At 42.1% G+C, this 22,669-nt stretch overlaps 1 protein-coding gene and 1 long non-coding RNA gene across 2 annotated transcripts; both read right to left on the bottom strand.

The window, feature by feature from the left end:
- Positions 1–1,225: 1,225 nt before the first annotated feature.
- LOC106592145 (uncharacterized) lies at positions 1,226–8,661 on the bottom strand. Its single transcript, XM_082973824.1, has 3 exons — positions 8,493–8,661; positions 8,215–8,319; positions 1,226–5,483 (listed from the first exon to the last, which is right to left on the bottom strand). Exons 2-3 carry the CDS (start codon positions 8,306–8,308, stop codon positions 1,771–1,773), a joined length of 3,807 nt encoding a protein of 1,268 aa, XP_082829950.1. The 5' UTR covers positions 8,309–8,319; positions 8,493–8,661; the 3' UTR covers positions 1,226–1,770.
- Positions 8,662–10,400: 1,739 nt separating this feature from the next.
- LOC145878681 (uncharacterized) lies at positions 10,401–12,352 on the bottom strand. Its single transcript, XR_014392230.1, has 2 exons — positions 12,069–12,352; positions 10,401–11,010 (listed from the first exon to the last, which is right to left on the bottom strand). It is a non-coding gene; the product is annotated as an uncharacterized LOC145878681 (long non-coding RNA).
- Positions 12,353–22,669: the final 10,317 nt, after the last annotated feature.

Genomic DNA, 22,669 nt, shown 5'->3' with positions numbered 1-22,669 from the left:
AAATGTAGTGTTTTATGTCACATGATTTTGGCCAAATTTGTCAAGACACCAACCATGAGAAAGGGTTAAACTGAGTTTGTTAAATTAACTTGTGAATTGTATTGAATGTTCCTTATATCAATTACATACCAACAGCTGTATCTGTGTTTTGTCCACCGCAGGAAATCCTCACTGGTACTCTAGCTTATAGGAAGACCTGTAGGCGATGTCAGAGGTGTTACTGTGTTGTAGCTGTCAAATCAACAAGCGTTTCCCAGCGTTACACCTATCGCTATCGCGGACATTGCCATTTGATACACTGAGTCTCATTATTAGAAATCTCATTCAGCCGTTTGGCAAGGTTGAACATAGGAATGTGTGTTGTAATATAGAGTACACCTCCATTAGGATGAGATCAATCCTTATTCTTTCATTTAATAATTTTCAATGTGTCATTATTTCTATATAGCCTACACTTTCTCCTTCTGAACTTCTAACATGGGTAGGATGGGTGTGGCTTTGTGACAATGACCACAAGAACAGCCACTCAGAGATTTGATGCAGTTACACCTCTGACATAGCCTGAACAAAAACAATGATTTTCTATGCAGTTCTGATTTAATCTAGGCCCTAATTTTTGTTAAATTACCTTGGGGTGGACAAATTAACATAAGGCTTTAGACAAGGCTAAGAGTTTTAATACAAATCCAATGAACCCCACATCTCAGTTGGCTCTACTCTACTCAGTAAACACAAACGTATAAGCTCCAATTGTACATGTAATTCTATGATTATGCCCATAAAAATGTTTGGTGCACGCGGGCACATATAGGAAGTCCCTTACCAGGCAGAAGGGAATTTCACTTTAACCCCTGCATCGGAGAGTTACAATGTTGCTATCACTATGCAGCCAACTACCTATAGTAGGAAACCGAGTTTCTTATTAATAATATGCCACCTGTTATCATACATGGCACGACTACATAATTGTTACAATTACAATAACACTTATATAAGATATTTATTTATTTATTCTTGTCATTCTCCACACAGGCTTCCTGGTAGTTGTCGTCTCTTAGACATGGTAGCAAATTGTTTCAAATCTCTATAGATTACTTTTAGCTAAAATTAAATCCACTAGTAGTAGCTAGCTAAGGTTAACAGGCTAGGTTAGGCTACTGCCTTAATCGCTAATCGTCTTTGTCACTCACAAAATACAAAACAATGCAATAATTTCATTGGCAGATTCCTTTTTATTATTGTTTCACAATTGGATAATCCCACATAAAACACACACGTCAACATAGCTACCAAGGATAGTGGGACTGCACTTCAGGAGAAGCGGGAATGGGGTGGGGGCGGGACCTGCAGCAACGCTATGAGCTGGTGGCTGGGGTGCCGCTGGCGATGTAGTAGCCGATCAGGGGCGCTGGAGGGCAGCAGCCAATTGTCAAAATGCCACCCCAAAATCAAGTGCCGCCTAATCTTGCCTAATGGGAGGGCCGGCCCTGCACCTCTGACATTGCCTAAACAAAACCAATGATTTGCTATGCAGTTCTGATTTAATCTAGATCTAAATTAGGCCCTCATTTTTGTTCAGTTACTTTGAGGTGGACAAATTAACATACGGCTTTACACAAGGCTGAGTTTTATTTACAAATCCAATTAACCCCACATCTCAGTTGGATCTTCCCAACAAACGCAAACGTTCCTACAATATTGGGAAGCTTGATGTTCAAATAGAGACCCAATTTTGTTTCCGGATAATGTTAGCAGGACAACATCCCTGACTTATGTTGGAACCTCCTGCCGACTATCCTTTTTATCATTCATGAATTTTCGCTCATTTGGGAGTAAATCTTCTCCTTTTGCAATCTTATCCAGAATCTCAGGCTCTCCCTTCATTTTCTTCAACTCTACGATCCGATCCTCAAAGCCTGGCTTGCGTTCGTCCTCCTCTGTGCGAATGAGTATCTCAATGTACTCCACAGTGGACTGAGAGCTTGGTTTCAGGGCAACATCATTAAGTCTCTTGAGACAGTCAGAAGACTGCTTGATCAAATTCATCAGCGAGTCCTTGATCATATGAAACTCATCCTCACGTTTATCCAGCATCTCCTTGGTTTCATTAGACTTGTCCCATGCCTTCATGAAGTTGTCCTTCAGTTCTTGAATAGTCCTTTTCTCAGTCTTTGTTTCATATGTCAACAAGACTTTTTCCCTGTCGTGGTCAGTGGAAGAGCATTTTCCTGGACATATGGTACAGTTGCCATCATCATCCATCACGGCACAACTTTTGATTTCATCCTCATTTGGGAGGAAACAGCAGGTGTGACATGTGAAATTGCATATCTTGCAGTTTGTTGCAAAGTCTTGGGATAATTTGCTTCTCTTCACCTGCAGCACATTTACCTCAGATTCAAAATCTTTGTTCTGTTTCATGTTCTCGTCCTCGTTCTCCAGACATTGTTTGAAGCTTTTGATCTCACTTAGCTTTGACAGACCTGCTGTGATCTGAGGGGTCAGGTGTGTCAATGTCTTCTCCAGAAGCTCACGTTCTTCCAGAACTTTCTTTGTCAGGGTCAGATCTTTACTCTCAATGCTTTCCAGTGCTTGGAAAAATGTCTTCATCTCCTTGAAAGTTGAACTCCATTGCTCTGGACACTGGGCCTTATGATCATCATCAGTATCATCATCTTCAGAGCTGCTCTCCGTCTCCTTTGAGAACAGAAATGAACTGTTGAATTTGAAATGGGTTGGTAGCCCCTTCTTGTTTTTCTTACAAGGCAGATTTGCAGCTTTGATGGCCTCTAGCACCGGTATTTGCTTCCCATCAACAAATGTCACAAGCATCAGGATGCTTTCAGCAACATCCTTTCCAAAGATGGACAGGATGGAATCAAAGATGTATCTCTGGGAAGGACTGAGACGAACAAGTGTTGCCTGCACTACAAAGCAGACTGCATCGATGTGATCAATCCCTAAAGGATTACACAAGAAATCCTTCAACATCTGGGTGAGCAATTTATCTTGAGCCATTCCTCTGGTGTCTCCGAACCCTGGTGTGTCAATGATGGTCAGAGAATAAGGAATCTGAAAGCCTGGCTGGTTGTAGAGCTCGTATGATGTCACAACCACAGTCTGGCTCTCAGCCTGTGACTTGTTGGTCACCTCATGGATGAGCTTAAAGCGGTAACGGTCTTCCCACTTTACCCCGAGGATGTAGTTTATCATGACATTAACCAGAGTTGTTTTTCCTGCACCGGTTTCCCCCAGAAGCAATATCACCTTGTTATTCCCTTGCTCAACTTTCCTCCCAAATGTGTACTGGTCAAAACTTTGCTTTACACCTAACTTCTGTTCTAGATTCAGCCAGTGGATTGATGGGTTGCCGTTTTCCACCTTCTGGGATTTTTTAAGGAATTCCTCACCTTTTGCTCCTGTTGATTTGCTTGTCTTCGGTTGGGCATCAGAGACACTAAGGGTAGTGAGCACAATCTCAGGACTGGGTAGACTATTCCCTGCTTTGCCACAGTTAGCAGAGACTCTGATGCTGTATGCAGTGTCAGCTTCAAGTCCTTCCAGTGTACTATCTCTAGTGTTGCGTTTGATGGTGTGCCACATCTGATTGTCTATAGCCTTTCTGTATTCAACCACATAACCAATGACTTCAACATCATCTCCCACCATGGTAGGAATGTCCCAGTTCACTCTGATACTTCCCGATTCTATCCTCTTCTCTGTGGGTGGTCCAGGGGGGCTACATGGGCGGGTCCTGAAGTATTCTGTCCAGTCACTGGAGAGGCTCACACCAGGTCTGCACACTGCCTTGCAGCTAAAGCGATACTTTTTGTAAGGGTCCAAACGACTGATGGTGACCTGGTTAGTTGTAGCATCCGATTTGAACTCGGTCCACTCAGAGTCAGCCTGCTCAGCCTGGTACAAAACCTGGTACGACTCCATAGAGGTAACACCAAGGTTGGGAGGGTTGACTTGCAAGTGGACACAGTCATGCTCCAGACTCTTGATGGTGGGAACACCTGGCTTTGATGGCAGCTCAAACTGTGCACTCAAAAGTGTCCCTCTTTCATAGACATGGATGGAGGAAACAGTGAGGTGTTTGTTTGGAAATGATGCAATGCAGAATGCAAGATTTTCTCTGCCTTTGTTTGAATCTTTGAAGTCTAGGAACAGATTTATGGTTTGCCTAGTTAGGGTCGTTACCTCCCCCGAGCGAAACCACTTTTCTGCTGCAGACTTCCCGGCTGCGTTGGGATTGTAAGGTATCAGTGAAAAATCACTTTTTGATTCTTCCAGCAAGTAGTTCTCCAAGTCTACCACATACTCTTCTTTCTCCTTCAAATAGGAAAATGCAAAACACACTACATAATCATTAGCTTTATCAAGCACTATTCCATCCAATTCACTGCTTGAGTACACAACTTGTACCTCTTTCATTATGTCAAGGTAAGAGCGGAGAACATTCATCTCTCTCTCTCTGTCGTCCAGGTACGTGATCATGAGGTTATTCTGGAATGGAGAACGTTCTTTGCTGTTGATAATTTTTATCAGCTCTTCCTCCTCCATTCCTCCTCCTCTTATGTTGGGAAGAACCTTGCAGAGACCTTTCTGGAACACCAGCTTGTACTCTGAGCACAAGTCCCTGAACTTGTTGAGCTTGGCTTTGAGTTCAGGGAACTTGATAGCCATGTCTTCCTTCATCATGTCCTGGCATTGTACATCAGTATTGTCCAGTCCGTCCATGATTCGCTGTGCGCGACGCACCAGGCTAACACTGATCTGCCTGACTAGCTGGGCAGCTGCAGAGTCCAGGTTCTTGAGAGGATATAGCCAGACGGTCATGGGCACAGCATGTTCTCCATTCTCCCCTAGCAGACGTGGCAGGCCAACATACACCTTGATGGCATCTTCAAATGTGACAGGGTTGTTTTCTAGAGCCAAATCACCATGGAAAGTGCAGTTGAATTTATTGGCCTCTCTCTGCTCTTCCTCACTCATCTTCAAATTTGCCTGCCCTTCTATTGATATGAGAGGGATCTTTTTTATTTTGGCCTGCAGGTTGCCATGGATGTCCTGGTGGTTTTCTCCTGAGGAAACATCTTGGTCAAAAACGAAAAAGGCCTGCGCTCCATAGAGCAGGGCAGTCACCACATGGGTTGCAGAGCCCTCTTGTAAGACATTAGAGTATTTCACATTTCCTGCCCCCAGGTGGTCCATGGTCAACTGCTCGAAGCGAGTGGTGGTACGGTACTGCAAAGAAACCCTAGACTGACGCTTTGAGGTCTTTTTGTCATGTAGGAATTCAGCAGAACCCTTCACACTGACTAAGCCACCAAGGAAACTGGCCTCAAGAGATGCAGACACATTCAAAGCTTCTGACTTGGCTTCACTTGAGTCTGAAGCAATGATTTTGAAGTCAGTGTTCGGCTGTGGACGGACATTGATGTGTTTCTGCAGCATCTCAGAATCCCAGAGAGTGATACCTGCAGTTTAAAGAGAATGACCAAAGAACGTTTATTGTGAAAATTATACTCCAACGTGTACATGTGTAAATATTTCTATATGTAAACATGGTTTAATTCAAATAACTAATTGAAGGTAAATATTTAATTCAAAGTAAACATTCTAGGTGTCAACCCATAATTAGAAAACCTACACCTCCTATCCACTCAGAAGTAAAGAATGCTCTGTAGCACCATTTTAACCAGTCTGGAAATGGGTTCTATCTGAAGCTTCTTTCAGGTCAAATAGAATCTGGGTACCAAATAAAGGGTGCTATTTGGAACCAGAAAGGTTCGAGATAGAACTCTATCTAGAATGTTCCCCTACAGGGACAAATAGTGCCACATTACACTCTCAGAAGGAAAAAAAAGGGTAATCTTTGTCATTGACAGCATTACTACAATATGAACACTTCAAAAACAACCTGCATGACATAACTCTTTTGTCCCAAGTGTGTTCTCTAGCTTTTCTTACTCTCTGGTAACCATAGAGATGCACCAGAAAGCTAATCTCTCTCTGCAATGGCCGATTCTGTGACAGCATCATAGAGGACTTTATTGCCCAAAAGCCTGTTTTAGCATGGGCAGCTCCATTCAGGACTTTCACCATTTGAAGTAGTCAACTGGGAGATACTTCCTTTGGGTTAAGGAAGGATTAGATAATTCAATCTGGGTCCTCTGGAGGGATCAGACAGAATATAATCGCTGCCAACTGGTGAGGATAGCATAGCGCTAACTTATGCCATGTTATCCTGTTAGGGCTAGGGGGCAGTATTGACACGGCTGGATAAAAAACATACCTGATTTAATCTGGTTACCACTCCTACCCAGTAACTAGAATATGCATATACTTATTACATATGGATAGAAAACACCCTAAAGTTTCTAAAACTGTTTGAATGGTGTCTGTGAGTATAACAGAACTCAAATGGCAGGTCAAAACCTGAGAGATTCCTTTACAGGAAGTGGCCTGTCTGACCATTTCTTGAACTTCTTTTCCATCTCTATCTTTTACTAAGGATCTCTGCTCTAACGTGACACTTCCCACGTCTTCCATAGGCGCTCAGAGCCCGGGAAAAAACAGAATGTCGTCATCCCAGCCCCAGGCTGAAACACATTATCGCCTTTCTCAAGTGGCCGATCAAGGGACTCTGGGCTTATGCGCATGACCCGACCGCCCCCGCCTTTGTGATTTTTTCCTCTGTTTGCCGAAAAGGAGATTCCCTGTCGGAATATTATCGCTTTTCTACGAGAAAAATGTCGTAAAAATTGATTTTAAACAGCGGTTGACATGCTTCGAAGTACGGTAATGGAATATTTAGAATTTTTTTGTCACGAATTGCGCCATGCGCGCGACCCTTCTTTACCATTTCGGATAGTGTCTGGAACGCACGAACAAAACGCCGCTATTCGGATATAACGATGGATTATTTTGGACCAAACCAACATTTGTTATTGAAGTAGCAGTCCTGGGAGTGCATTCTGACGAAGACAACAAAAGGTAATCAAACTTTTATAATAGTAAATATGATTATGGTGAGTGCTAAACTTGCCGGGTGTCTAAATAGCTAGCCCGTGATGCCTGGGCTATGTACTTAGAATATTGCAAAATGTGCTTTCACCAAAAAGCTATTTTAAAATCGGACATATCGAGTGCATAGAGGAGGTCTGTATCTATAATTCTTAAAATAATTGTTATGCTTTTTGTGAACGTTTATCGTGAGTAATTTAGTAAAATGTTAGCGAATTCCCCGGAAGTTTGCGGGGGGTATGCTAGTTCTGAACGTCACATGCTAATGTAAAAAGCTGGTTTTTGATATAAATATGAACTTGATTGAACAAAACATGCATGTATTGTATAACATAATGTCCTAGGGTTGTCATCTGATGAAGATCATCAAAGGTGAGTGCTGCATTTAGCTGTCTTCTGGGTTTTGGTGACATTATATGCTGGCTTGAAAAATGGGTGTCTGATTATTTCTGGCTTGGTACTCTGCTGACATAATCTAATGTTTTGCTTTCGTTGTAAAGCCTTTTTGAAATCGGACAGTGTGGTTAGATTAACGAGAGTCTTGTCTTTAAATAGCTGTAAAATAGTCATATGTTTGAGAAATTGAAGTAATAGGATTTTTAAGGTTTTGAAAATCGCGCCACAGGCTTAAAGTGGCTGTTACGTAGGTGGGACGAATTCGTCCCGCCTAGCCCAGAGAGGATATTATCTGATGGGACCAGCTACAATTTAGCATTCTGTCACGCGCAAGTAAATCAACAATTTTAATTAGCTGAGACTCATTTTGAGCTGGAGAAACTGTTTAAATTTAAATGGTTGCTTATGTTCACAATTATGTCCCCAATGTCTTCAACTTCTATGAGTGTATTAGCAGTTTGTAAATAAACTGAAAAGGTGCATATCACCACCTACTGTGTGAAGTGTGTACAGTATAGTCTGAACAGGTATAAAGCCAAGATTGGTGATTTACTGACATCTGCAGTTATGGAATGTCTGTTCAGGAGTGCAATTCATTGGCTGACCCCTCCTGCTGATTCTTCCTAAATCCGTAGAAACTACTTTAAAATGGTGAAAGCCCTCAATGGTGTTCTCTGTGCTACAACAGTGTGCCCTCTATCCAACTCAGTGGTGGAAACACTGTCAATGAATTCAAGATGATGCACACTGATTACCTCCAAACCAAAGAGGAATAGTTTCCTGTACCTGGAATGAGGACATCTCTACGACAGTCATACAGCATCCCCAGCTGGAAGGGTCGGCCCAGAGCGGCTAGCTCGATGGTCTCCGAGTCAGACATGACTCAGTGTTCTGAAAACATATCAGAACTGGGGTTACTTCAGCAGCCCCGGTATTAGAAAATTGCAACAGATAATATGGCTGTCAACATAAAAATCATAGTTCTTTTGCTCATTGCCCAGACAATGCAGCGTGTGTAAATTATCACTGATACAGTATGTTATGCAAACATTTGAGTCATTCACATCTTTGTTCTCCAGTCTTGTTGTTCTTTCTGAACAGGAAGAGGACTCTGGAGCCCTAACGATTGGTGCTCTTATTTCTTTGGGGGAAAAAAACAAAGACACTGAACATGTTGATGGTTTTCTGGTGGACATAATACAGTCTTAATTAAAACAATCCACCTTAAGTTGACTTAAGTAATGTACCAAACTGAAAAAGATAGAGGACATATATTACAAATGTGAGTAGAAAATACAGAAGTTTCTCTACACTCTGGATTTGTTCTTCAGCAAAACAGCAGCCACACCTCTTGTTTTGGCATACAGCTTAGCTTTTTGATGAGGCTGGTAACCCTCAAATTCTAGAAGGACTGTCAGTCAGCGCTCTAGATGATATTCACAGGAGTTTTGAAAATGTATTTGGAAGCTATATATGGTTTACATGTTAACAGAATAACCTACAATGTTTTTTCAGCTTTACTCACAGGACAATGGCATTCAACCCAGCGTAGGCATAGCCTATAGGCCTAGTGTTTTCATTTTTAGTTGAAATATTTTTTTGTATTCATTCAGGTTCACAGTGCGGACCAAACCAAGGTCCCCGTGCCCAACGGTTTGGTAGGTATACCTGTACCGTTACAGCCCTATCCTAGTATACAGACAGGTCAACTCAACTGTAAAGAAACATTTTAAATGTTCACATAACGCAACACAACTCCAAACACGACAGACAAGAAGTTACATAGCCCCCTAGGCTATATGAATATAAAGAGACTTGAGCCAAAGAAAAATGGACTTGTGGAATGGAATGAGTTATCAGACCTCGTCAATTCTACCATTACGTAACATTTGAGGACACAATTTAAAGGCCTATGTATTTCATGTTTTGTTCACTGTACAATATAATCGCAAGGCTGACCATCTTTCCCCCCTCTTTCTGGCTGCCCTCCCCCTTCTTGCAGGTTCACCTCTCAAAAATGCAACAATAGAAAAAGTAGCTAAATGAATAAAGAGTAAAAATAAAAGCACAATTACATTATTTCACCAATTTAATAATGGGCAGTTCTTCACAAATAGTCACATAGACTATATGGAAATAACACGAGCAAAGCATGTTTACATGTAGAATGATATAGGTTATAAGACCTATGATTCATTTCATTAGTTCTACTACCTCAGCATTGCTCATTTTATAAAGGTTTAAATATGTTGTAGTGAAGTTCACCTTCAGTCCACTGGGGGCGCTGTGTCACTGTCAGAAGATATGTGCTTCAGTCAGAAAAACATTTACTCATCTCTTCGTTCTCAGCTAGCTACAGAAACGAAACCCATCAAATACACTTGCTGGAAATAACTACTTTTCCTAATATCATGACTTCTATCAACATTCTTAGCTTGCCCATTCACTAAATATACTGCTAAATAACTCAGACTGACATCCAATACCTTTAGGATACTGAAACCTAACGCTCACTTATTAGCATTAGCCTACCCTTATGCTGAAGGGGACTAGTTAGCTACCGCCAAACCTGCAGCTAACTGCTGCTGCACTGCCTTTCTGGCTGTTCTACCCTCTCCACCTCATTCACTACTAACTCAACCTGATCACTTTTTTTTGCCTGTTTCAGAAGAAATTCTGGAGTATCCATATTTGCGGTGTTATGCTGAGGTGTTTTACTGAGTGATGACATTGACATCTAACCGGTGCTGTAGAGGTGGGGGTTAAGGGACAGGAGTGGTCCACTGTGTTATATCTCTACCAATCACAGTAGACTCTGAGTCACACCAGGGGCTTCTTGCAGTGTCTGCTACTGCCTAGCAAAGTATATTGGATAGTTTATTTTAGTCATTAAAATGTGCATAGCGCAAGTGATAAATCCTGAATAAAATGTGTGGATTTTTCTGTGTCAGAAGAGATCCGGCAACAAGGCATCAATAGAATCTATTTATTGCAAAGCTACAGATTCTCAGATATTGACAGGCATTGGTTTTGAAAAGCATTTGATGGCAGCAGCCAGGTAAACAAAACCAAAGACTGCTAACATGGCTATTAAATCATTGTCATTTGTGTGAACTATCCCTTTAAGCACATCATTTGAGGAAAATAAAACAGGCAGTGCAATTGTAGATATTAAAAGTATACAATGATTGTGTACTTTCTCCAATAATTCATTGTGGATAAATTAACTGTTTATGCCCTTGTCTCTCAATATTTGAATACATTTATACAGCTCTGTGATCTCCTTTTGCATTTTCTTTTTCCTGCTTAATCCTGGTCCTTTCATCCTTCTCTCGCTGTCTATTGTGTTCTATTAATTTTAGTCTTTGGATCTCAAGCTCCTGTCTTCGTTTTTCTACCATCTTTTTTTCTGTTTCCATTCTCACTTTCTCCGCAAGGAGTTGCTTGTTTTCCTCTTCAATCCTCCTCTTTTCCTCCTCCACTTTCTGTTTTTCAGTTTTGGCTTGATCGAGGTCTCTCTCTGCCTTATCCGCTCGATCTTTTGACCAGTCTCCACCCATTCGCTTGTTGGTCTCTGACTTTCTTAGAGATGATATGAAAATAACAACAAAAATAGACAGTGAATGCTTTTGCTCGCAAAGCAGTAATTTTGTACTGTCTGATTTGTGAGTTGACCTTGGTGCCCGCTCCCATCCCCTACTATTCTGTATTTCTTTTGACTCATTTGAATACAGGTAGACCAGAAAAGCCACATCCCAGAAGGGCAGATAAGCGGCAACCCTGATTAGAAGCACCTGCTGCTCATCTGTTTCTTTACAGATGTTGTCACTACACACTGAAGGCTGTAAAGCCGACACATCTGTGTGCGCTATCCCTGATGCAGTGAAAATTACAAAAACATAGAATAATGAAGAAAGATTTATGCGACAACTTACACCAGCGGGTTTTACGCACCAGCCAAGCCTCTGGGAGAGCGCGATGGTTCTCTTTTGTTCAATAAAGCATACACATTATTACAGCTATTGTCCGGGATTGGTACATACATATTTAAAAAAATATATATAATTACATTTAAATTAATGACACAGTATAACCAGCAATTTGAAGAATATAACTTATAAATACGTCATGAGCTTATTACTACGATTGTTTATTTTGGGTTCTAATGGGGAAAAAGACACTTATTTTACTCCATTGTTTATAAATATAAAAAAGCTATGTATAGATTCAAAAGATGGTTAAAACTATAATGCAGATGTCATGGACTGTCAGTCCTGGCATCTGGAGCACCGTCTTGAATTTGAGAGGGGTTACATTTCCCTAGCCCCATCCCTCAGCTGCGGACCACAATAAGTGGTGGGACGGACAATGTTATTTCTCAACTATCAATTATAGCTAGAATTAAAGCTACATTTGGTGAAACAGCGCCTTTGATATTGTTTTAGTGATGAAACGCAGGAGACAGTTGTGTCAGATGGAAGAAAGGTGTTCTTCCTTTGAAGTAACTTCGTTGTTGTAATATCCCAAACGGACGTGCCAGTTTCACCAAATGCGGATTGTAGCTTTAATGATTGGACAGTAAAGGTTTTGCTTAGCAACCATTTAGGCTTATCGAAATGAAATAAGGGTTAGTAGCCTACCTTAAATCAACGAAGCTTTCCGATGGATGTCAACCAGACAGAAATCACAAGTAGATGTACAAAATAGAAGCCAAGTAGAGCCCATAGGTCGGGATGTATCTCTACCAAGATGTAGACCGGGAGTGACACCCTGTTTTATAGACCAAATCACAGAGTTTCTAAACCCAGAGGTGCAACATCGCGAGACTTCCAGGAACGCTTGTGAAACAGACTGAACAGAACAGGCAGGGATTTGGTGCTTGAGAAGTCAATGAGAGAAGTGAAAATATCTTCCTTAGTTGTTCATTTTCACAAAATCAAAAGGCAAAACCTAGATTCGAGACAATTTCTTAAGTAGTTGAACATGTTATTTCACCAATCTCGTGAAAGTAATAAACTGACACGTTTTAATTTTAGTCAAAAACAAGTTTATATCGAAGGACTACCTTTGATTTTCCTGCTTGCACATGCGCAATTCGGCGCAAGATGACCATTAGACCCGATGACTTGCTTCTACGCCTGAGCTTTGACAGCCAACGTCGCCATGACATCACCTACAAGTGTAGTCGCGGATTTGAATAGGATAATCATTTTTAGCTTATCTTCATACTGTATTGTCTTTGACCAAATCTCTCTTTCTTGTAATACATGTGACCACCCCACCCAAACACTCTTCTTGTAAATCACATGACTAAAGGTAAGCCTCTGACTGCAGTCCGAATTCAAAGGGTGCATTCCAAACATGTAAAAAACACCCTCTCCCCTCAAATTAAGTGGACACTTCAAATCAAATGTATTTGTCACATACACGTGTTTAGCATATGTTATTGCTGGTGTAGCGAAATGGGTTGTTTTTACACGGTCAGCCATAGTAGTGCGGCGCCCCTGGAGCAAATAAAGGTTAAGTGCCTTGCTCAAGGGCACATCGACCGATTTTTCACCTGGTCGGCTTGATTATTCAAACCATCAACCGCTCGGTTACTGGCCCAACGGTCTAACCGCTAGGCTACCTGCCGCCCTGATGACATATCATGACGAATGATGAGTTGACACTTGCAGGGCAAGGGGCGAGAGAAGAATGAATACATTTTAAATGGACGCCGCCCTTGCCCAGAAATGTGTCACTAGTTCGTCCCACGGTTGTGTTTTCTGTCATCATGGAACCACCGGTAGCTGTTGTGTGTGCCTTATATGCGACACAGTGAATGATGATTGCATTTCATGTTTTGGCTAGAAGACAACACATCCGCAGACATCGAATGCTAGCCCTCGGAGGATATCAGGTAAATCGAAAACTACAATGTATAAATTTGATGCCAGGACAAGTTGTATGCTCTAGCTAACGTTTCCAAAAGCTAACCAAACAAAAACATCATTACTTTTCCGATATGTGCTTGTGCTGTCGTGAATTAGTCGCACAATTTCTAACTTATTTACATTCATTTTTACTTATACTTGTATTTTGACCTCTCCATTTTGATGTTGGTTTCACGTTTTGGCTGCCTTTTCTTAGCGGATGATTAATCATCACAAATTTAATAGTGGCTACTCCATCACTCGAGGTGCTAAGTGGTTTTTAGAGGGCGTATACCTCTCCACGTGCATATTGTCACTTCTCCGCACGTTCCTGCTGTGTCAGAGGTGAACTGGACTGCTGTACCTAATTATTCTATATCGACATTATCGAAAATGAATCTAAACGTTTTATATCGTTATTGAGGGATATTGATATTGATTTATCGCCCAGCCCTAGCCTACATCATATCAAATTAAAAAATCAAGAAAAATTACAGAAACAGAGCATCACTTAACCTGTTGTGGTATAGGGGGCAGTATTTTCACGGCCGGGTAAAAAACGTACCCAATTTAATCTGGTTACTACTCCTGCCCAGAAACTAGAATATGCATATAATTTGTAGATTTTGATAGAAAACACTCTAAAGTTTTTAAAACTGTTTGAATGGTGTCTGTGAGTATAACAGAACTCATATTGTAGGCCAAAACCTGAGAAGATTCCATACAGGAAGTGCCCTGTCTGACAATTTGTTGTCCTTCTGTTGCATCTCTATCGAAAATACAGCATCTGTGCTGTTACGTGACACTTTCTAAGGCTTCCATTGGCTCTCAGAAGGCGCCAGAAAGTGGAATGGTGTGTCTGCTGTCTCTGGGCAAAGTACAGCAGCTCTGTTTGTGAGTGGTCAGCCTGGGGACATTGAGACTGAGATGCGCATTCACGAGACTTCTCAATTTTTTTCTTTCAGCCTTTGAATGAATACAACGTTGCCCGGTTGGAATATTATCGCTATTTTACGAGAAAAGTTGCATAAAAATTGATTTTAAACAGCGTTTGACATGCTTCTAAGTACGGTAATAAAATATTTTGATTTTTTTTGTCACGAAATGCGCTCGCGCGTCACTGTTTGGATAGTTACCTGAACGCACGAACAAAACGGCGGTATTTGGATATAACTATGGATTATTTGGAACCAAAACAACATTTGTTGTTGAAGTAGAAGTCCTGGGAGTGCATTCTGACGAAGAACAGCAAAGGTAATCCAATTTTTCTAATAGTAATTCTGAGTTTAGGTTGTCCCAAACTTGGTGGGTGTCAAATTAGCTAGCCGTGATGGCCAAGCTATCTACACAGAATATTGCAAAATGTGCTTTCGCCGAAAAGCTATTTTAAAATCGGACATAGCGATTGCATAAAGGAGTTCTGTATCTATAATTCTTAAAAGAATTGTTATGTATTTTGTGAACGTTTATCGTGAGTAATGTAGTAAATTCACCGGAAGTTTTCAGTGGGTATGCTAGTTCTGAACATCACATGCTAATGTAAAAAGCTGTTTTTTGATATAAATATGAACTTGATTGAACAAAACATGCATGTATTGTATAACATAATGTCCTAGGAGTGTCATCTGATGAAGATCATCAAAAGTTAGTGCTGCATTTAGCTGTGGTTTGGGTTTATGTGACATACAGTATATGCTTGCTTGGAAAATGGCTGTGTGATTATTTGTGTCTATGTACTCTCCTAACATAATCTAATGTTTCGCTTTTGCTGTAAAGCCTTTTGGAAATCGGACAACGTTGTTCGATTCAGGAGAAGTGTATCTATAAAATGGTGTAAAATAGTCCTATGTTTGAGAACTTTGAATTATGACATTTTGTGGTTTTAAATTTGGCGCTCTGATTTGTCACTGGCTGTTGAATAGTCTGGGACGATTTCGTCCCACCTCCCCTAGAGAGGTTAAAAGGGGAATGGAAACACTTCAGGAAGTACAGTTGAAGTTGGAAGTTTACATACACTTATGTTGGAGTCATTAAAACTAGTTTTTCAACCACTCCACACATTTCTTGTTATCAAACTATAGTTTTGGCAAGTCGTTTAGGACATCTACTTTGTGCATGACACAAGTAATTTTTCCAACAATTGTTAACAGACAGATTATTTCACTTATAATTCACTGTATCACAATTCCAGTGGGTCAGAAGATTACATACACTAAGTTGACTGTGCCTTTAGTCGGCTTGGAAAATTCCAGAAAATGATGTCATGGCTTTAGAAGCTTCTGATAGGCTAATTGACATCATTTGAGCCAATTGGAGGTGTACCTGTGGATGTATTTCAAGGCCTACCTTCAAATGCAGTGCCTCTTTGCTTGACATCATGGGAAAAATCTAAAGAAATCAGCCAAGACCTCAGACAAATATTGTAGACCTCCACAAGTCTGGTTCATCCTTTGGAGCAATTTCCAAACACCTGAAGGTACCACGTCCATCTGTACAAACAATAGTACGCAAGTATAAACACCATGGGACCATGCAGCCGTCATACCACTCAGGAAGGAGACGCGTTCTGTCTCCTAGAGATGAATGTACTTTGGTGCAAAAAGTGCGAATCAATACCAGAACAACAGCAAAGGACCTTGTGAAGATGCTGGAGGAAACAGGTACAAAAGTATTTCTATCCACAGTTAAACGAGTCCTATATCGACATAACCTGAAAGGCCGCTCAGCAAGGAAGAAGCCACTGTTCCAAAACCGCCATAAAAAGCCAGACTATGGTTTGCGACTGCACATGGGGACAAAGATTGTACTTTTTGGAGAAATGTCCCCTGGTCTGACAAAACAAAAATAGAACTGTTTGGCCATAATGACCATCGTTATGTTTGGAGGAAAAAGGGGGAGGCTTGCAAGCCGAAGAACACCATCCCAACCGTGAAGCATGGGGGTGGTAGCATCATGTTGTGGGGGTGCTTTGCTGCGGGAGGGACTGGTGCACTTCACAAAATAGATGGCATCTTGAGGATGGAAAATTATGTGGATATATTGAAGCAACATCTCAAGACATCAGTCAGGAAGTTAAAGCTTGGTCACAAATGGGTCTTCCAAATGGACAATAACCCCAAGCATACTTCCAAAGTTATGGTAAAATTGCTTAAGGACAACAAAGTCAAGGTATTGGAGTGGCCATCACAAAGCCCTGACCTCAATCCGATAGAACATTTGTGGGCAGAACTGAAAAAGCGTGTGCGAGCAAGGAGGCCTACAAACCTGACTCAGATACACCAGCTCTGTCAGGAGGAATTCACCCAACTTATTGTGGGAAGCTTGTGGAAGGCTACACAAAACGTTTGACCCAAGTTAAACATTTAAAGGCAATGCTACCAAATATTAATTGAGTGTATGTTGTCATTGTCTCCGACCGTGGCCCCCAATTCACATCACGAGTATGGAGGACCTTTGTGGAGAAGCACGGGGTCACGGTCAGCCTCACTTCCGGGTACCGGCCTCAGTCAAACGGGCAGGTGGAGAGTTTGAACCAGGAGCTCGTGAGGTTCCTGAGGATTCACTGTCAGGACCGGCAGGATGAGTGGGCACGATTTCTTCCATGGGCAGAGTACGCCCAGAACTCACTACGTCACTTCTCCACTGGGTTGACCCCCTTCCAGTGGGTTTTGGGATTTCAGCTGGCTCTGGCTCCGTGGATCCCGGGCCAGACCGAAGCTCCTGCGAAAGATGAGTGGTTTCGGCGCGCAGAAGAAGTGTGGAGCGATGCTCACGTAAGACTCCATCATCCCGCTCCAGAGTACAGGCCTCGGTGTAACGCTCATTCCTTTGACGATAAATGATGCAGAATAATGTATCCACGCTTTTGTCACTTCTAGATTAGTCGACTGCAATGCTCTACTTTCCGGCTACCCGGATGAAGCACTAAATAAACTTCAGTTAGTGCTAAACACGGCTGCTAGAATCTTGACTAGAACAAAAAAAAATGTATCATATTACTCCAGTGCTAGCCTCTACACTGGCTTCCTGATTAGGCTAGGGATGATTTCAAGGTTTTACTGCTAACCTACAAAGCATGACATGGGCTTGCTCCTATCTATCTTTCTGATTTGGTCCTGCCGTACATACCTACACGTATGCTACGGTCACAAGATGCAGGCCTCCTTATTGTCCCTAGAATTTCTAAGCAAACAGCAGGAGGCAGGGCTTTCTCCTATAGAGCTCTATTTTTAAGGAATGGTCTGCCTACCCATGTGAGAGATGCAGACTCGGTCTCAACCTTTAAGTCTTTATTGAAGACTCATCTCTTCAGTAGGTCCTATGATTGAGTGTAGTCTGGCCCAGGGGTGTGAGGTGAACGGAAAGGCACTGGAGCGACGAACCACCCTTGCTGTCTCTGCCTGGCCGGTTCCCCGCTCTCTGCCTCTAACCCTATTACGGGGACTGAGTCGCTGGCTTACTGGTGCTCTTTCATGTCGTCCCTAGGAGGGGTGCATCACTTGAGTGGGTTGAGTCACTGACGTGATCTTCCTGTCCTGGTTGGCACCCACCTCGGGTTCGTGCCGTGGGGGAGATCTTCATGGGCTATACTCGGCCTTGTCTCAGGGTAGTAAGTTGGTGGTTTGAAGATATCCCTCTAGTGGTGTGGGGGCTGTGCATTGGCAAAGTGAGTGGGGTTATATCCTGCCTGGTTGGCCCAGTCCGGGGGTATAGTCAGATGGGGCCACAGTGTCTCCCGACCCCTCCTGTCTCAGCCTCCAGTAATTATGCTGCAATAGTTTGTGTCGGGGGCTAGGGTCAGTCTGTTATATCTGGAGTATTTCTCCTGTTTTATCCGGTGTTCTGTGTGAATTTAAGTATGCTCCCTCTAATTCTATCTCTCTCTCTTTCTCTTTCTCTTCTCTTGGAGGACCTGAGCCCTAGGACCATTCCTCAGGACTACCTGGCCTGATGATGCCTTGCTGTCCCCTGTCCATCTGGTCGTGCTGCTGCTCCAGTTTCAACTTTTCTGCCTGCGGCTATGGAACCCTGACCTGTTCACCAGACGTGCTACCATGTCCTGGAACTGGTGTTTCAGCTCTGTCTCTCTACCGCACCTGCTGTCTCTACCTCTGAATGATCGGCTATGAAAAGCCAACTGACATTTACTCCTGAGGTGCCGACCTGTTACATCCTCTACAACCGCTGTGATTATTATTATTTGACCCTGCTGGTCATCTATGAACGTTTGAACATCTGGGCCATGTACTGTTATAAACTCCACCCGTCACAGCCAGAAGAGGACTGGCCACCCCTCAGAGCCTGGTTCCTCTCTAGGTTTCTTCCTAGGTTCCTGCCTTTCTAGGGAATTTGTCCAAGTCACCGTGCTTCTACATCTGCATTGCTTGCTGTTTGGTGTTTTAGGCTGGGTTTCTGTATAGCACTTTGTGACATCGGCTGATGTAAAAAGCGCTTCATAAATACATTTGATTGATTGAAACACAAAAGACACACCCTCCTCCACTTACCCTCGGGGGAATCCCTGCAGCCATCTTTGCCTTCGGTCCAAACAATTAGCCAAGCAAGGGAAGTTGACAACGTAAACGCCCCATAATTCAATTTGTGATGATTATACATCCGCTAAGAAAAGTCTGCCAAAACATGACATCAATATGGAGAGGTCAACATACAAGTAAAAATGAATGTAAATAAGTTAGAAATTGTGCTACTAATTCACGACAGCACAAGCACATATCGGAAAAGTAATGATGTTTTTGTTTGGTTAGCTTTTGGAAACGTTAGCTAGAGCATACAACTTGTCCTGGCATCACATTTATACATTGTAGTTTTCGATTTACCTGATGTCCTCCGATGGCTAGCATTCGATGTCTGCGGATGTGTTGTCTTCTAGCCAAAATATGAAATGCAATCATCATTCACTGTGTCGCATATAAGGCACACACAACAGCTACCGGTGGTTCCATGATGACAGAAAACACAACCGTGGGACGAACTAGTGACACATTTCTGGGCAAGGGCGGGGTCCATTTAAAATGTATTCATTCTTCCCTCGCCCCTTGCCCTGCAAGTGTCAACTCATCATACATCATGATATGTCATCAGGGCGGCAGGTAGCCTAGCGGTTAGACCGTTGGGCCAGTAACCGAACGGTTGCTGGTTTGAATACCCAAGCCGACCAGGTGAAAAATCGGTCGATGTGCACTTGAGCAAGGCACTTAACCTTTATTTGCTCCAGGGGCGCCGCACTACTATGGCTGACCCTGTAAAAACAACCCATTTCGCTACACCAGCAATAACATATGCTTAACACGTGTATGTGACAAATACATTTGATTTGAAGTGTCCACTTAATTTGAGGGGAGAGGGTGTTTTTTACATGTTTGGAATGCACCCTTTGAATTCGGACTGCAGTCAGAGGCTTACATTTAGTCATGTGATTTACAAGAGTGTTGGTTGTGGGGTGGTCACATATATTACAAGAAAGAGAGATTTGGTCGAAGACAGTACAGTATGAAGATGAGCTAAAAATTATTATGCAATTCAAATCCGCGATTACACTTGTAGACGATGTCATGGCGACGTTGGCTGGCAAAGCTCAGGCGTAGAGAAGCAAGTCATCGGGTCTAGTGGTAGTCTTGCGCCGAACTGCGCATGTGCAAACCGTCAAATCAAAGGCAGTCCTGCGATATAAACGTGTTTTTGACTCAAATTAAAACCTGTCAGTTCATCACTTTCCCGAGATTAGCGTAATAACATGTTCACCTACTTAAGAAATTGTCTCAAATCTAGGGTTTTCCTTTTGATTTCGAGAAAATGAACAACTAAGGAAGATATTTTCACTTCTCTCATTGACTTCTCAAGCACCAAATCCCGGCCTGTTCTGTTCAGTCTGTTTCACAAGCGTTCCTGGAAGTCTCGCGATGTTGCGCCTCTGGGTATAGAAACTCTGTGATTTGGTCTATAAAACAGGGTGTCACTCCCGGTCTACATCTTGGTAGAGATACATCCCGACCTATGGGCTCTACTAGGCTTCTGTTTTGTACATCTACTTGTGATTTCTGTCTGGTTGACATCCATCGGAAAGCTTCGTTGATTTAAGGTAGGCTACTAACCCTTATTTCATTTCGATAAGCCTAAATGGTTGCTAAGCAAAACCTTTACTGTCCAATCATTAAAGCTACAATCCGCATTTGGTGAAACTGGCACGTCCGTTTGGGATATTACAACAACGAAGTTACTTCAAAGGAAGAACACCTTTCTTCCATCTGACACAACTTGTCTCCTGCGTTTCATCACTAAAACAATATCAAAGGCGCTGTTTCACCAAATGTAGCTTTAATTCTAGCTATAATTGATAGTTGAGAAATAACATTGTCTGTCCCACCACTTATTGTGGTCCACAACTGAGGGATGTGGCTAGGGAAATGTAACCCCTCTCAAATTCTAGACAGTGCTCCAGATGCCAGGACTGACAGTCCATGACATCTGCATTATAGTTTTAACCATCTTTTTGAATCTATACATAGCTTTTTATATATTTATAAACAATGGAGTAAAATAAGTGTCTTTTTCCCCATTAGAACCCAAAATAAACAATCGTAGTAATAAGGTCATGACGTATTTTTAAGTTATATTCTTCAAATTTCAGCTTATACTGTCATTAATTTAAATGTAAAAAATATATCAAATATAAGTACCAATCCCAGACAATAGCTGTAATAATGTGGATGCTTTATTGAACAAAAGAGAACCATCGCGCTCTCCCAGAGGCTTGGCTGGTGCGTAAAACCCGCTGGTGTAATGGGTTCGCACTCAAGTTGTCGCATAAAGCTTTCTTCATTATTCTAGGTTTTTAGTAATTTTCACTGCATCAGGGATAGCGCACACAGATGTGGCGGCTTTACAGACTTCAGTGTGTAGTGACAACATCTGTAAAGAAACAGATGAGCAGCAGGTGCTACTAATCATGGTTTTCGCTTATCTGCCCTTCTGGGATGTGGCTTTTCTGGTCTACCTGTATTCAAATGAGTCAAAAGAAATACAGAATAGTAGGGTATGGGAGCGGGCACGAAGGTCAACTCACAAATCAATCGACCCAAGGTGTCCGCTAAATGCATCATAATACATGAGATGGCCCACCACAAAGGACATCAGGCAAAGCCATTCATAAACAGGTGGGGCCTGGAGTAGGCACACTTTCTTCAGCAGACAGTACAAAATTACTGCTTTGCGAGCAAAAGCATTCACTGTCAGTTTTTTTGGGTTATTCTCATATCATCTCTAAGAAAGTCAGAGATCAACAAACGAATGGGTGGAGATAAATCCAAAAACCGAGCGGATAAGGCAGAGAGACCTCGATCAAGCCAAAACAGAAAGTGGAGGAGGAAAAGAGGACTGAAGAGGAAAAGAAGCAACTCCTTGTTGCAGTTCACCTGGCAGTGCTGCTGCTCCAGTTCCAACTGTTCTTCCTGCAGCTATGGAACCCTGACCTGTTCACCGGACGTGCTACTTGTCCCAGACCTGCTGTTTTCAACTCTCTGGAGATAGCAGGAGCGGTAGAGATCCTCTCAAAGATCGGCTATGAAAAAGCCAACTGACACTTACTCTTGTGTTACTGACTTGTTGCACCCTCGACATCTACTATGATTATTATTTGACCATGCTGGTCATTTATGAACATTTTGAACATCTTGGCCATGTGCTGTTATAATCTCCATTCGGCACAGCCAGAAGAGGACTGGCCACCCCTCATAGCCTGGTTCCTCTCTAGGTTTCTTCCTAGGTTTTGGCCTTTCTAGGGAGTTTTCCTAGCCACCGTGCTTCTACACCTGCATTGCTTGCTGTTTGGGGTTTTAGGCTGGGTTTCTGTACAGCACTTTGAGATATCAGCTGATGTAAGAAGGGCTATATAAATAAATTAGATTGGTTAAGAACGTGATAATGGAAACAGAACTAAAGATGGCAGAAGAACGAAGACGGTAGATCGAGAACCAAAAATTAATAGAACACAATAGACAGCGAGAGAAGGATGAAAGGACCAGGATAAAGCAGGAAAAAGTAAATGCAAAAGGAGATCACAGAACTGTATAAATGTATTCAAATATTAAGAGACAAGGGCATAAACAGTTAATTTATCCACAATGAATTATTGGAGAAAGAACATAATCATTGTATACTTTTAATATCTACAATTGCACTGCCTTTTTTATTTTCCTCAAATTCTGTGTTTAAAGGGATAGTTCACACATTACAGTGGTTTTATTACCCTGTTAGCTTGGTTTTGTTTACCTGGCTGCTGTCGCCAAATGCTTTTTTCAAAACCAATG

The sequence above is a fragment of the Salmo salar genome, chromosome 04, assembly GCF_965601325.2.
Source record: "Salmo salar chromosome 04, fSalSal1, whole genome shotgun sequence".
In the NCBI taxonomy this organism is placed as follows: Eukaryota; Metazoa; Chordata; class Actinopteri; order Salmoniformes; family Salmonidae; genus Salmo; species Salmo salar.
Note: the sequence above shows the minus strand (reverse complement) of the source record. Positions and strands in the feature narration are given on the sequence as shown.

Excerpts from the sequence above, each read along its gene's own strand:
- LOC106592145 (XM_082973824.1), bottom strand. The coding sequence starts at position 8,308 with ATGTCTGACTCGGAGACCATCGAGCTAGCCGCTCTGGGCCGACCCTTC. Across the intron at positions 5,484-8,214 it reads TAGAGATGTCCTCATTCCAG|GTATCACTCTCTGGGATTCT; the intron begins GTACAGGAAACT and ends TTTAAACTGCAG.